Source organism: Gorilla gorilla, chromosome 3 (genome assembly GCF_029281585.2).
Source record: "Gorilla gorilla gorilla isolate KB3781 chromosome 3, NHGRI_mGorGor1-v2.1_pri, whole genome shotgun sequence".
Lineage (NCBI taxonomy): Eukaryota > Metazoa > Chordata > Mammalia > Primates > Hominidae > Gorilla > Gorilla gorilla.
In genome coordinates this window covers 47,349,380-47,361,944 of record NC_073227.2, presented here as the reverse complement: position 1 = coordinate 47,361,944, position 12,565 = coordinate 47,349,380, and the positions used below count along the sequence as shown (strand labels likewise).

Genomic DNA, 12,565 nt, shown 5'->3' with positions numbered 1-12,565 from the left:
ACCCTCCCTTTTTCTTTTCATAACTGTGTTTTACTAGAGTTACTGGTACCTTCCTAGGGGCCTAGATAGCTGTTTATTTTGTAGTTAACAGAGAAAAGGAGCCTTATTTGCAATTTTTGTTTAACACGATGAAAACATACTTGAAGTACCTTGTAGAACACTCCCGTATTTTTTCTTTGGAGAGCCATGTGTAATTAAATTTTTCTCAGAAATTATAAAAATGTTTATAAAATTATGCCTGTGTTTAGCTACAGTACATTTTTTTAATCTATAGCTTGAAGACATTGTTCAATTTAAATTCACGTATTCAGAGAAGGGCTCTGTTACCCTCCACTATTGTAAAGAGATCTCTGGTAGAGGAGGCTCATAACAAGAACCTCCCCTTTTAGGGGTGATGTTTATACCTATAACATTAGGGTGCACATGACAGAGTGATGTATTTTGTTTTTTTGACAGCCGTTTTGCTATTTTCATGAGGTTTTTTTTTTTTTTTTTTCCCAGCCTCGAAATTTGGGCTTAATCTTTCATGGCTTCATGAGTCCATTGTATAGTTAGACCATAATTTATATAAATATTTTCCCGATTTCAAGCATTTCAATTGCTTATACTTTTCATGTTCCTAATAGTGTGATGACTAGACTAAATTTATATGTAAATGTTTGTCATCACCTCTGATTATCTCCAAGAGTTACTATGCTAAAGGATATGAACTTCTTTAAGGTTCTGGTGTGTTCTACCAAATTACTTTCTAGAAAAGTCACAGTAATTTACACTTTTATAATTAGTGTTTTTATTAGTACAAACTCATCACATTTTTACCAATATTGTGTATAATATTAAAAAAATCTATATGGCTACCCATAGGGTCATAAAATTGTAAAGGGGAAAATCTTAAGAGTTCGTTTGGTCCAACATTTTACAGAAGATCACAGTGAAACCCAGATGATTAATTAAAAATAGTAAGTCAAACTTAGGTTAGAATTTTAGTTTTCTAGACTTCTGGTTCAGCACTGTTTTTCCCAGAGAATACTACTTTTATTTATTGAATGGCTGGAACATGGCTAGGTGCTACACTGGGCACTTAGCCTCTAAAATTTTGTCTTATTGTATTTGTAGAGATGGGGTCTTGCTCTTTTGCCCAGGCTGGTCTTGAACTCCTGGGCTCAAGTGATCCTTCCGTCTTGGCCTCCCAAAGTGCTGGGATTATAGGCGTGGGCCACCATGTCTGGCCCTTCAAGAAAAATTTAATCTTCCCAGTAACCTAAATGTTGATTGGCTTGAAACTGTTTTACTATTTATAGAGAAGGGGACGTAAGGAAGAAATAAGGGCAGTCTTCAGAGGCTGAATGTGGAAAAAGTAGATAAACTTTTTCTCCCTGTTCAGCGGATAGATTAAGGAAAGTAGGTGGAATTCACAGGGAAGTATTTTGACTTAATATAAGGAAAAACTTTCCTAAGGAGTATAGTATTTTGCTATTCGCTAAAGAAAGAAGGTGAATTGACATTGCTCGATTTTGAAAGTATTTAAGTCTAGTCTATTTTTTTGTTAGAAATGTGGAAAATGGGGTCTATGTATTGAATAAGGAGGTAGGACTAGTTGACTAAAGATAATTTATTATAAAGTTCTTGGCATGTAGTTTAATGCTCAATAAAAACTTATTAATAGTAAATAAAAAGATACCATGAAGTCTGTGAAGCCAGCAACAGAATAGCAGAGATGCTGATAAATAATGAACAGAAGTAAGCAAAGATGAGTGGAGAGGAGGTAGAAACTAAAGCACTAACTCTGAAAGCTAAGGGGTCAGAGAGTTCTAGGATGTAGTCAATTTGTTGTAAAACATTAGATGGAGAAAAGGGTGTATTAGTCCGATTTCACGCTGCTAATAAAGACATACCCAAAACTGGGCAATTTATAAAAGAAAGAGGTTTATTGGACTTACAGTTCCACATGGCTGGGGACCTCACAATCATGGTGGAAGGTGAAAGGCACGTCTCAAGTGTCGGCAGACAAGGGAAGAGAGCTTGTGCAGGGAAACTCCCCTTTATAGAACCATCAGATCTCATGAGAGTTATTCACTATTACGAGAACAGCGCAGGAAAGACCCGTCCCCATGATTCATTCACCTTTCTCTGGATCCCTCCCATAACGTGGGAATTCAGGATGAGATTTGGGTTAAGGGCACAGCCAAGCCATATCAAAAGGTGTGGAAAAAACATAAAAATTACCCATATTTCCCTAATCAGAGATAAAAATTGTTAATGTTTTATTGATTCTTTTCAGATTTTAGAATGTGAATTTAAAAGTTATGTATATATCTATAGATAAACAGTGTCATTAAACATACTGTTATGTCATCTGCTTTTGCCACCTAGTAAACATATGAATATATTTCAATGAGCAAATATAGATATTTGTTATAATTTTTATTGCTGTAGAGATTTTGTTACATGGTTGAGTATACATATTAATAGATATTTAGGTTATTTGTTTTCCCATATTATACACAATACTCACATCTCTCTGTTTGTACTGCCATTGTTATGGTTGTTGAGGCCATCTTTGCCTACGTGGTCATTTACTTTTTGTCTTCCCCTTTTCTTGCCGTGTTACAATCTGCTCTCCATAGTAGTTGATCTCACCCACTCAGCTATGGGGTTTTCTGTCATACTGCTTATAAGCACGGCTAGGTGTAGTGGAAATGGAATGTTAGTATTTTAGGCATTTTTAAGGTGGTGGGAAATTGGTAGAGCACCATCATTTCAGAGACGATTTAAGTTTGTTCTTTCTCCATTAAGGGACTCCCTCTTGCCCAGAAGTACAATTGTTGAACTTAAAGCAAATAAACATTATAAAATTTAATAAGATAAGAAATTTAACATATACTGGGTATAGCTGGTCAGCTGTCAAGTATTAAAAAATTTGAGTTTCTATAATACCATGATCACTGTGTTATTTTAGAGAAAAGGAAAGGACTTTGAGATTATATTCTCAATGGTTAGTTACTAGGACTATTATGGGTGATCCATGTGGCTGTTATAAATGGAATGGTGATGTTACCTAGCCTTTTGCAAAGCCTTTTTCCTGTCTGGCAAAGAGGCAGAGAAGAACCAGTAGTTAGGTAGGGAGAACACACACACACACACACACACACACACACACACACACACACACACACATATATATGAATGACTGAACCTAGTCTGTTGACTCTTTGTAACGTGGTTGAACTGAAATCTGTTAATTGTATCAGGCCTTGGATGTGCTTTAGAAAGAGTTATGGATAAATTTTTAATTAAAGCTTGACGGTAGATTGACTATAGTTGAAGAGAAGTGAAACAAGTATGTTTTAATTTAACTCTTTCAGTTGCAAACACTTTAGTGTAAGCAAAATGGGGAAATTTATTAGGAGCCTGCTAACTTATCTCATTGAATGTAGAAATAAACCTTTTGCACCTTGGTTTGTACATACTGGTTGAGCAAATCAAGGATAAAGTTGGCCCCACCTTGCTGAAGTGCTCACTCCTGGTCTAGCTGATTGTGGTCAAGAGTGTGGAGCCATCTAATGGATATATCTGTGGTTTTTGGAGGCCCTTGGAGGGAGGGGTGAGCTGTAAATTATTAGAGAAAATGTGCTTGTAGTGAAGGGCACTGGCATCCTCAGAGATTTCTACTACATGCTTGCTTTAAATAGCGGGTTACTTTTTACATTTAGTAATCAGAAACCTGTAAGAGTGATGTGTTGCAAAATTTATAGTTTCATTTTAATATAAATATAATAATTAGAAGGTAAGGCTAAATCCTTTTGATTTTTACCTATCATTAGATACTTTCATGTTTGAAATGGCAGCCATGTAAGGATAACACAGTGCCTGGGACGTAAGGCCTTTAGCAAATGTTCGTAGTTGAATGAGGGAGCAGTTGAGAGGACATAGGAGCCACTCATATGTGGCTTTGCATACCAAATTGATACAGTGAACCGTCCCCCATCCCCACCATGACCTAGTCTTCATGGTTGTCTTTTATTTAAAAAAAATTTTTTTTTTTTTAGAGGGAGTCTCACTCTGTCGCCCAGGCTGGAGTGCAGTGGTGCAATCTCAGCTCACTGTAACCTCCGCCTCCCAGTTCAAGTGATTCTCCTGCCTCAACTGCCCAAGTAGCTGGGATTACAGGCATACTCCACCACGCCCAGCTAATTTTTGTGTTTTTAGTAGAGACGGGCTCTCACCATGTTGGCCAAGCTGGTCATGAACTCCTGACCTCAAATGATCCGCCCATCTCAGCCTCCCAGAGTGCTGGGATTACAGGTGTGAGCCACTGCACCTGGCCTATTTTCAATTGTATTAAAAAAGTTTTTTTTAGAGACAGGTTGGAGTGCAGTGGTACAATCGAGGCTTACTGCAGCCTCCATTTCTTGGGCTCAAGCGATCCTCCTACTGCCTTAGCCTCCTGAGTAGCTGGGGCTACAGGCCTGCACCACCATGCCCAGCTTAATTTTTCTTTTTCTTTTTTTTTTTTGAGACAGAGTCTTGCTCTGTCTCCCAGGCTGGAGTACAGAGGCACAATTTCAGCTCACTGCACCCTCTGCCTCTGCCTCCGGAGTAGCTGGGACTACAGGCGCGCACCGCTACGCCCGGCTAAGTTTTGTAATTTTAGTAGAGATGGGGTTTCACCATGTTGACCAGGCTGGTCTCGAACTCCTGACCTGAAGTGATCCGCCTGCCTCCACAGCTAATTTTTTTTGGTAGAGATGGAGTCTCATTATGTTGCCCAGGCTGATCTTGAATTCCTGGGCTCAAGCAATCCTCCGCCTCAGCCTCCCAAAGTACTGGGATGACAGGTGTGTGCTACCATGCCCGGCCTCATGTTTGTCTCTTAGATTTTCATTTTTATTGGATTTCTTTTGTTTATAGGCCAAATCGAAAAGCTTTTTTTTTTTTTTTTTTTTTTTTTTTGTGAGTCACTGAAGCAAACAAATTTATTGAGGCCCTTTTGAGGTACATTTTTGGAGCTCCTAATTATCTAAACATTGTCATGAATGCTTAAAAAGATATTTAAAGCCAGATGTTTTGTGGAAACTTTTTAGAAAAATAAAATGTAACAAAGAATTTATGGTCTTAAATGAATGGTTAGATAACAGTAGATGGTTCACCTGCAATATATAGCTAGAACCTGACAACTTACTACCTCTGCGAATACCACCACAGTCCAAGCCTTCCGTATCTCATCTGGAACTGCAGTAGCTTTCTAAGTGGTCTCACTGCATTCACTTTCCCCGCTCTGCAGTGTGTTTTCCAAATGACAGGCCTTAAGTTGGGTCACAAACTATTCTCAAAATTCTCCAGTGGATTCCCTTTCTATAATAAAGACTAAAATTATTCCTATTGCCTAGAAAGTCCTCCAGGATTTGGCCCCTACCTCTTTCACCCGAACTCTTCTGGCACGCCTCCGCATTGTGCTGCAGCCACATTGAACTCCAGGCACACTTCCGTCTCGGCTTTTCCATTTGTAGTTTTAATTGCCCAAATATTCTTGCCTGAGGTATCTTCATTTCAAGCCTCCGTTAAAATGTTGTTTATCAAAGAGGCATTCCCTCACTACCTTATCTCAAAGAGTACCCTTCATCACTCTTTAATTCTTTCACCCTGTTTTACTTTTTATTCATAGAACATTTAACTTGACAGTGTATATTTGTTTATTTGTATATCTGTTTCCTCTTCTAGACTTTAAGTTCCATGAGGGCAAGGATTTTGTCTTTTTTATTCACTGCTGTATCTTAAGTTCCTGGTACATAATGAGTGCTCAGTAAATATTTGTGTACTCTTGGTAGTAACTGGGGGATATAGCGTATTACAGGCCTGGCACTGGTAAATGTGGGGATGATGGTTGAATTTAGGAGATAGGGGGAAAAAAAGTTATTAGCATCTCTAAGTTCTTGGATGTTTATTTTGTTTTTGAGACAGGGTCTTTGTTGTTCAGACTGGAGTGCAGTGGTGCAATCACAGCTAACTGTAGCCTCAACCTGCTGGGTTTATATCCTCTTGCCTCAGCCTCCCTAGTAGCTGGGACTACAGGTGTGTACCACCATGCCTGGCTAATTTTTTGTTAATTTTTTTGTAGAGAAGGAGTTTCATGATGTTGCCCAGGCTGGTCTTGAACTCCTGAGCGCAAATGATTCTCCTGTCTTGGTCTCCCAAAGTGCTGGGATTACAAGCATGAGCCACCATGTCTAGCCTCTTGTATACTTTTTATAAAGTTGGTAGAAGTGTTTTCTTTGTATAACCGAATTGATGTTTTATAAAAAATATTTGGTTACATTTCATTTAAGATGAAGAAGATGACTTTATGTGTAAGAAGGCGGCCTCTAAGTCAAAAGAGAATGGAAGATCTACAAATAGTCATCTTGGAACATCAAACATGAAAAAGAATGAAGAAAACACTAAGACCAAGAATAAGCCTTTATCACCAATAAAACTTACACCCACATCAGTACTTGATTATTTTGGAACTGGAAGTGTCCAAAGATCTAATAAGAAGATGGTGGCAAGCAAAAGAAAAGAGGTAAGTGTTCTACGTATAAGCAAGTATGCTCAGGATTTATACCCATTCACTAATATTAACAGGAGAAACTAGGATGTAGTAAATAGGCAACATGTTTTAATAATTAAAATAATTTTCCTATGATTATGGATAAAATGTATTGCCCTCATTTTAAAGGATGAGGAAGTTGGAATGTTACATATTTAATTTTTTAATTCTTGAAAGCGGGAAAAGATCATTTAAGCCATAAGAAAAAATGATAATTATTCGAATTTAAATTGAGTTCTCAGAATGCAAACTCATTTTACTATTGACATCAACCAGTCAATATTAGCGATAAATTTGTTTCCAAATGAGATAATAAATAGATTCCTTATAAATAGAGCATACCTATGCTACACTTCTGACCTTCTCTACTTTGGCAGATATTGGCTTCATCTGTTTCTGGCCATTTAGGAAACAGACATACCAGATAAATTATGGTGAAAGTAGTCCCCTGAGTTAAAGAAAGCCTGCCCCATAGTGTGTGTTTGTTGATTCTATCACTTCCTCCATAGAACAATGTAATCATTCTCACATATTGGTTTGCCAATGTTCTGGGCTACTTGTCAAGCCAAGACATTAATCTACAGGATTGGGTTTTTTTATTTTTATTTTTGGTACTTCTCTTGAACATATCAATAGAACTAAGTGAGACAGGTCTGTCTATAGGATATTTATTAGGGATTGGATATGGTCAGGGAGTAGCCATAAATTTGACTTTCTGGCTGGTGTACATTGCAGCTGTTACTGATACACTTATCTCTCATTGGTGTATTTAATCAGCAACAGTCAAGAAAAAGTGCCTTATTTTTAACTTAAGGTTTATGCTGATTTTGCTTGATTTTCTTTGAAATATAGCTTTCAGAAAATACAGATGAGTCTGGATTAAATGATGAAGCCATCGCCAAGCAATTACAGCTTGATGAAGATGCGGAGGTATTGGCATTTTGCTTAGAATCATTAGTAACTTGATATTGTGACTAGCTATTTAGTCCAGCCAGGTTTTGAATTGAACCTCATTGGAAGTTACATGTAAAATAAGTTAAAATCTAATAAGTGAAAATCTAAATTTCTATACAAGATAAATGATGAGACCGGGGAGAATTATTTACTGAAAGATTTATTTTTAGAGAAGATTGATCAAGTGCTGTGAGATGATTTTGAAGAAATGGCTAGCAGCAAATCCTGTAGGTCATGATAGGTCTTTGATACCTACAAAAAGGATGTTAATGATAAGGACTTTGGAATTTAGTTTCTTCCAAATGGGAAACCATTGGAGTTTTTATTTTTTATTTTTTGAGACAGAGTCTCGCTTTGTTGCCCAGGCTGGAGTGCAGTGGCGTAATCTGGCTAATTGCAACCTCCACCTCCTGGGAATCAAGTGATTCTCCTGCCTCACCTGCCCCAGTAACTGAGACTACAGGCGCCCACCACTACACCCGGCTAATTTATGTATTTTTAGTAGAGATGGAGTTTCACCATGTTGGCCAGGCTGGTCTTGACCTTGGCCTCCCAAATTGTTGGGATTACAGGTGTGAGCCAGCACACCCAGCCCCATTGGAGTTTTGAATAGAAAAGTGACATGACTTGATGGATCTTAAAAGAAAATTACTTTGGCTTCGATGATGTTAATAGTTCATGGTGGGGGCAAGATCAAAAGCAGATCAGTTTGTAGACTGAATGGTAGGTGAGAGATGTCAGCTTGTAATAGGAAAAGGCAGTGAGAAGTGGGCATAATCTGAATGTGACTTGAAAGGTACAAGTTGTTTTTGACAGATTGGATGTAAGGTGTGAGGGAAGAAGATTCACAGATGAGGCTGGGTGTGGTGGCTCATGCCTGTAATTCCAGCACTTTGGGAGGCCGAGGTGGGAGGATCACTTGTGCCTGGGAGTTTGAGACCAGGCTGGGTAACATAGGGAAATCCCATCTCTACCAAAAATACAAAAATCAACTGGGCATGGTGGTGCACACCTGTGGTTCCAGATACTTGGGAGGCAGAGGTGGGAGGATTGCTTGAGCCTGGGAGGTTCAGGCTGCAATGAGCTGTGATTGTGCCACTGCACTCCAGCCTGGGTGACAGAGCAATACCTTGTCTCTTGGAAAATAATATTCAGTTATGGCCTTAACAACTGGGTGAATGGTGATACGATTTACTAAGGCTGGAACACAGGAAGCAGAACAGGTTTGGTACAGAGAGATCTTTTGGACAAGTTAAGTTTGAGATGTCTAATAGACTTCCAAATGGAAAGGCAGAGTAGGTGGTTGGGTAGAAGAGTCAGGAACTCAGGGGAGAAGTCTAAACTGAAGATGGACATGTGGAAATCATTACCAGTTGAGTAATATTTAAACCTGTGTAACTGGATGAGATCATGGGGAGATAATGCAAATAGAAAAGAAAAAAAGGTCTCAGGATTGAGCCCTGGGCCACTGTTAGAGGTCAGGAAAAGGAGGATGATCCAGCAAAGGAGAGGAGAGAGTGGCTAGTGAAGTAGGAACATCAGGAGAGGTTGATATCTTACAGAAGCCAAAGAAAGTATTTCAGGGAGGAGCGCTCATCTCTGTCAGAGGTTCCAGACTTAGCTGCTGGCTGTTTGAACTCCCTTCCTCTTGCTTAGCTTAAGTGTCACTTTCCCAGACTACCTCAACTATATTAGAAACTCCTCCGATATACTCTGTCACACTCTGTCATAGCTACTATTATCATTTATTATACTTGCTATTTAATTAGAATGGCAAGTATAGGCTCTAAGGTCCGCTCACCAGGACTCTCACTCAACCATTTGTCTCAACCATTTATGTCTCACTCAACCATTGTTACATCAGTGCTTATCTTAGTGTCTGGCATACAATGGGCTCTTGATAAGTATTATTGTGAGAGAACAATATTGTGATTGTTCACATTTTATTACTTTGGCAGTTTAGTTTGTGTTTTCAAAATGTTTTTCTATCTTATTTGATCACACTGAATTACATAAACTACAAGCGAGTATCCACATGACTCAAGGTAGCACAAGTAGCCTAGGTCAAACTAGGAAGTAATTTTTAGGAACCTGACTTCTCCTGATCCAAATACTAGAGGGTTACCTAATCCTTTCCAAACCAGGTGTGGTACTTTGTATCACAATCCCCTGTTTTTCCATTTTTATCACATTCTTTCAGAATCTTGTTTGGGTAATTTATTAATCTGATTAAGGACTTTTAGGTGTCAGTAACTGAAGATGTCTTTACTAATTATCCCTGTAAGAGTTTTTCCTCCCTTTTTTTTTCCGCTTCACTTTTAAAAGATTGAGTGGATTTTGAAGTCCTTTTCTTTGTTTGAATAATGTAGGGTGTTTTTTATTGAATATCACGTAAGGCCATTTTACCAGGGAGCATACAGCCATTTGGTTTATAATGAGAAAGATACTCCACTGCTATATATTCTCTTTTGGAAGAGCTCCATTTTGCTGAATGTGAAAGTATTTTGAAATAACTGAGATAACTAGAATGTCTCTGTGTTACATTAGCATGTTAGTAGAACTCCTGACATGATGACTTAAATTTTCAAAAGTGAGAACAGATGCATTTGAATTAGTAATTGAAAATAGGAGTTTGATAGTAAAAGTGATTTTACATTTGTATATAGCTTACTATATGTGCCAAAAAAATACTGTATACTTTTTTTAAATTCTTAGATTCACTATTTTTGTGCTCCCCAGATGATTGTGTTTTCCTATTAGGTTGAGATTCCTTTCAGAGGTCTTTTTAGACAATAAATAGAAATAAGAAAGCTGTGTTGCATAAGAACCATTAAGAGAAAAGTACAGACCTCATGTTTTATAAGTAAGAAATATGACTTTAAAAATATGCTCACTTTATCTGTCATCCCTGCAAAACCAGAACTGTATGTTCCAAAATCTGATTCAGCTTAGTGAAACAAACCTGTGATACTTCACTATTAATGTTGAGTGGGAAAATGTCATAATTATTTTCTGGAAAATGTTTTTCTAGTTTCTTCTAAATATATGAATCAGACATTTAAAACTTCTATTTACGAAAAGAAAAAGAGCAACTCAACTCACTTTGCTGACACATTTTACAGCTGGAGAGGCAGTTGCATGAAGATGAAGAGTTTGCCAGAACATTAGCCATGTTGGATGAAGAACCCAAGACCAAAAAGGTGGCATAATGTTGGGCTATTTGCGTTCTGAATATACAGTACAGATCAGTGTTCATACTTGCGTGTTCTAGGCTCTAGCCAAAACATGAATAACTTTTCCAGAAAGAAGTTAAATTATTTTATAAAAATGTTTTTGGGGAAGCTCATTGAGAAACTTATTCTTCTTAAAAGAAGGGCGACGGCATCAAAACAAACCAGAACCTTTTATCACAAAACAAAGAATTATATCTTTTCCTTATTCTTTTTATATTTTATTTTATTTTATTTTATTTTATTTTAGAGACAGGGTCTCTGCTGAAGTGCAGTGGCATGATCTGGGCTCAGTGCAGCCTTTGCCTCCTGATCTCAAGTGATCCTCCTGCCTCAGCCTCCTGAGTAGCTGAGACTACAGGTGTGTGCCACCACACCCATCTAATTTTTGTATATTTTTGTAGAGAGGGGGTTTTGTTATGTTGGCCAGGCTGGTCTTGAACTCCAGAGTTCAAGCGATTCTCCTGCCTCAGCCTCTCAAAGTGCTAGGATTATAGATGTGAGCTACCATGCCTGGCCTTTTAGTTCTTTTTTTTTTTTTTTGAGACAAGGTCTCACTCTTGCCCAGGCTGGATTACACTGGCACGTTCATAGCACACTGAAGCCTCGAACTCATGGGCTCAAGCTATCCTCCCACCTCAGCCTCCCAAAGTGTTGGGATTAGAAGCATGAGCTTCTGTGCCCAGTTTACCTTTTCCTTACTCCTTTATCATAGGAGTTCTTATGTACTTGTTCAGAAAATAATGCTCATAAAAATTCTTTTGGAACACAAGCTTAATAACTTCAATATTAATCACTGTCTTTTCAGGAAGCACAGTTTTGTCAGTTCTAATTAGTTAACTCTAAGATCTATATTATGACAGTCTCATATAATAATGAGTATATTTTGAGGAATCTTTTTCTTTTTGTTTCTTTTTTTTTTGCGAGGTCTCACTTTGTCACCCACGCTGGAGTGCAGTGGTGCTATCTCAGCTCACTGCAACCTTGACTTCTTGGGCTTGATTGATCCCCTCACCGCAGCCCCCCAAGTAGCTGGGACTACAGGCGTGTGTTACCACACCCAGCTAATAATTTTGTGTTTTTTGTAGAGATGGGGTTTTGCCATGTTGCCCAAGCTGGTTTCGAACTCCTGAGCTCAAGTGATCTGCCTGCCTCAGTCTTATTTTGGGGAATCTTTAAAACATCAAGACTTTAATTTTTTAAATTTTTTTATTTTTATTTTTTATTTATCTCCAGGAGATTAGCTTTATTTCTGATGAATCACATTCTGTTAATATAATTGTCAATGTCAATATGTGATTACTTCAAAAGATTTTACTTCTTTAAAGCAGAGAGTTGTAAACCTAGATACATCAGGAGCTAAGACTGAACAGGCAGGTATTAAGACAGTAGGGAGTGGTAGAGACTTTGTCATTTGAAAAGTCTTATTTCATCTAAAGACACTCAAATTATAATTACTTTAAAAGACTATCACACACCTCAATTTGTGAACTTTTTATAAAATGGAGTTTTGAAGGAGCAGTGGAAAGAATGGATATTTTTTTTCCCCTTTGAGAAAGTGCTCTCATTTTCTTTCAAGCTTTTGTTTATTTTTATTTTAGTCTTTTAAGTTTAGATTTTAGTTTTTAACTGCTTAATACTAACAATTTGAGAGTTGAGATGAAGGAGAAATAAGGCTTCTACTTCCAGATTTACAGGTTGGGATGAAGAGGGATAATTTTTATAGATGTATTTTTATACCCTTTCATCTGTTTCCTCATTTGTAACATGAAGTAATAAAATATGCCTCATTTGC

General features: G+C 37.7%; 1 protein-coding gene across 4 annotated transcripts in view; it reads left to right on the top strand.

Annotated features, from left to right (window-relative positions):
• Positions 1-12,565, top strand: part of RFC1 (replication factor C subunit 1) — a 77,501-nt gene that overhangs the window by 32,330 nt on the left and 32,606 nt on the right. For 2 of the 4 annotated variants that reach the window (XM_004038561.4, XM_019025465.4), the window contains exons 5-7: positions 6,327-6,559; positions 7,439-7,516; positions 10,663-10,740. In XM_004038561.4, the coding sequence (XP_004038609.1) occupies positions 6,327-6,559; positions 7,439-7,516; positions 10,663-10,740 (389 nt within the window). The remainder of the gene's footprint in view (positions 1-6,326; positions 6,560-7,438; positions 7,517-10,662; positions 10,741-12,565) is intronic. The other 2 variants (XM_031010231.3, XM_019025466.4) reach the window with 1 other exon arrangement.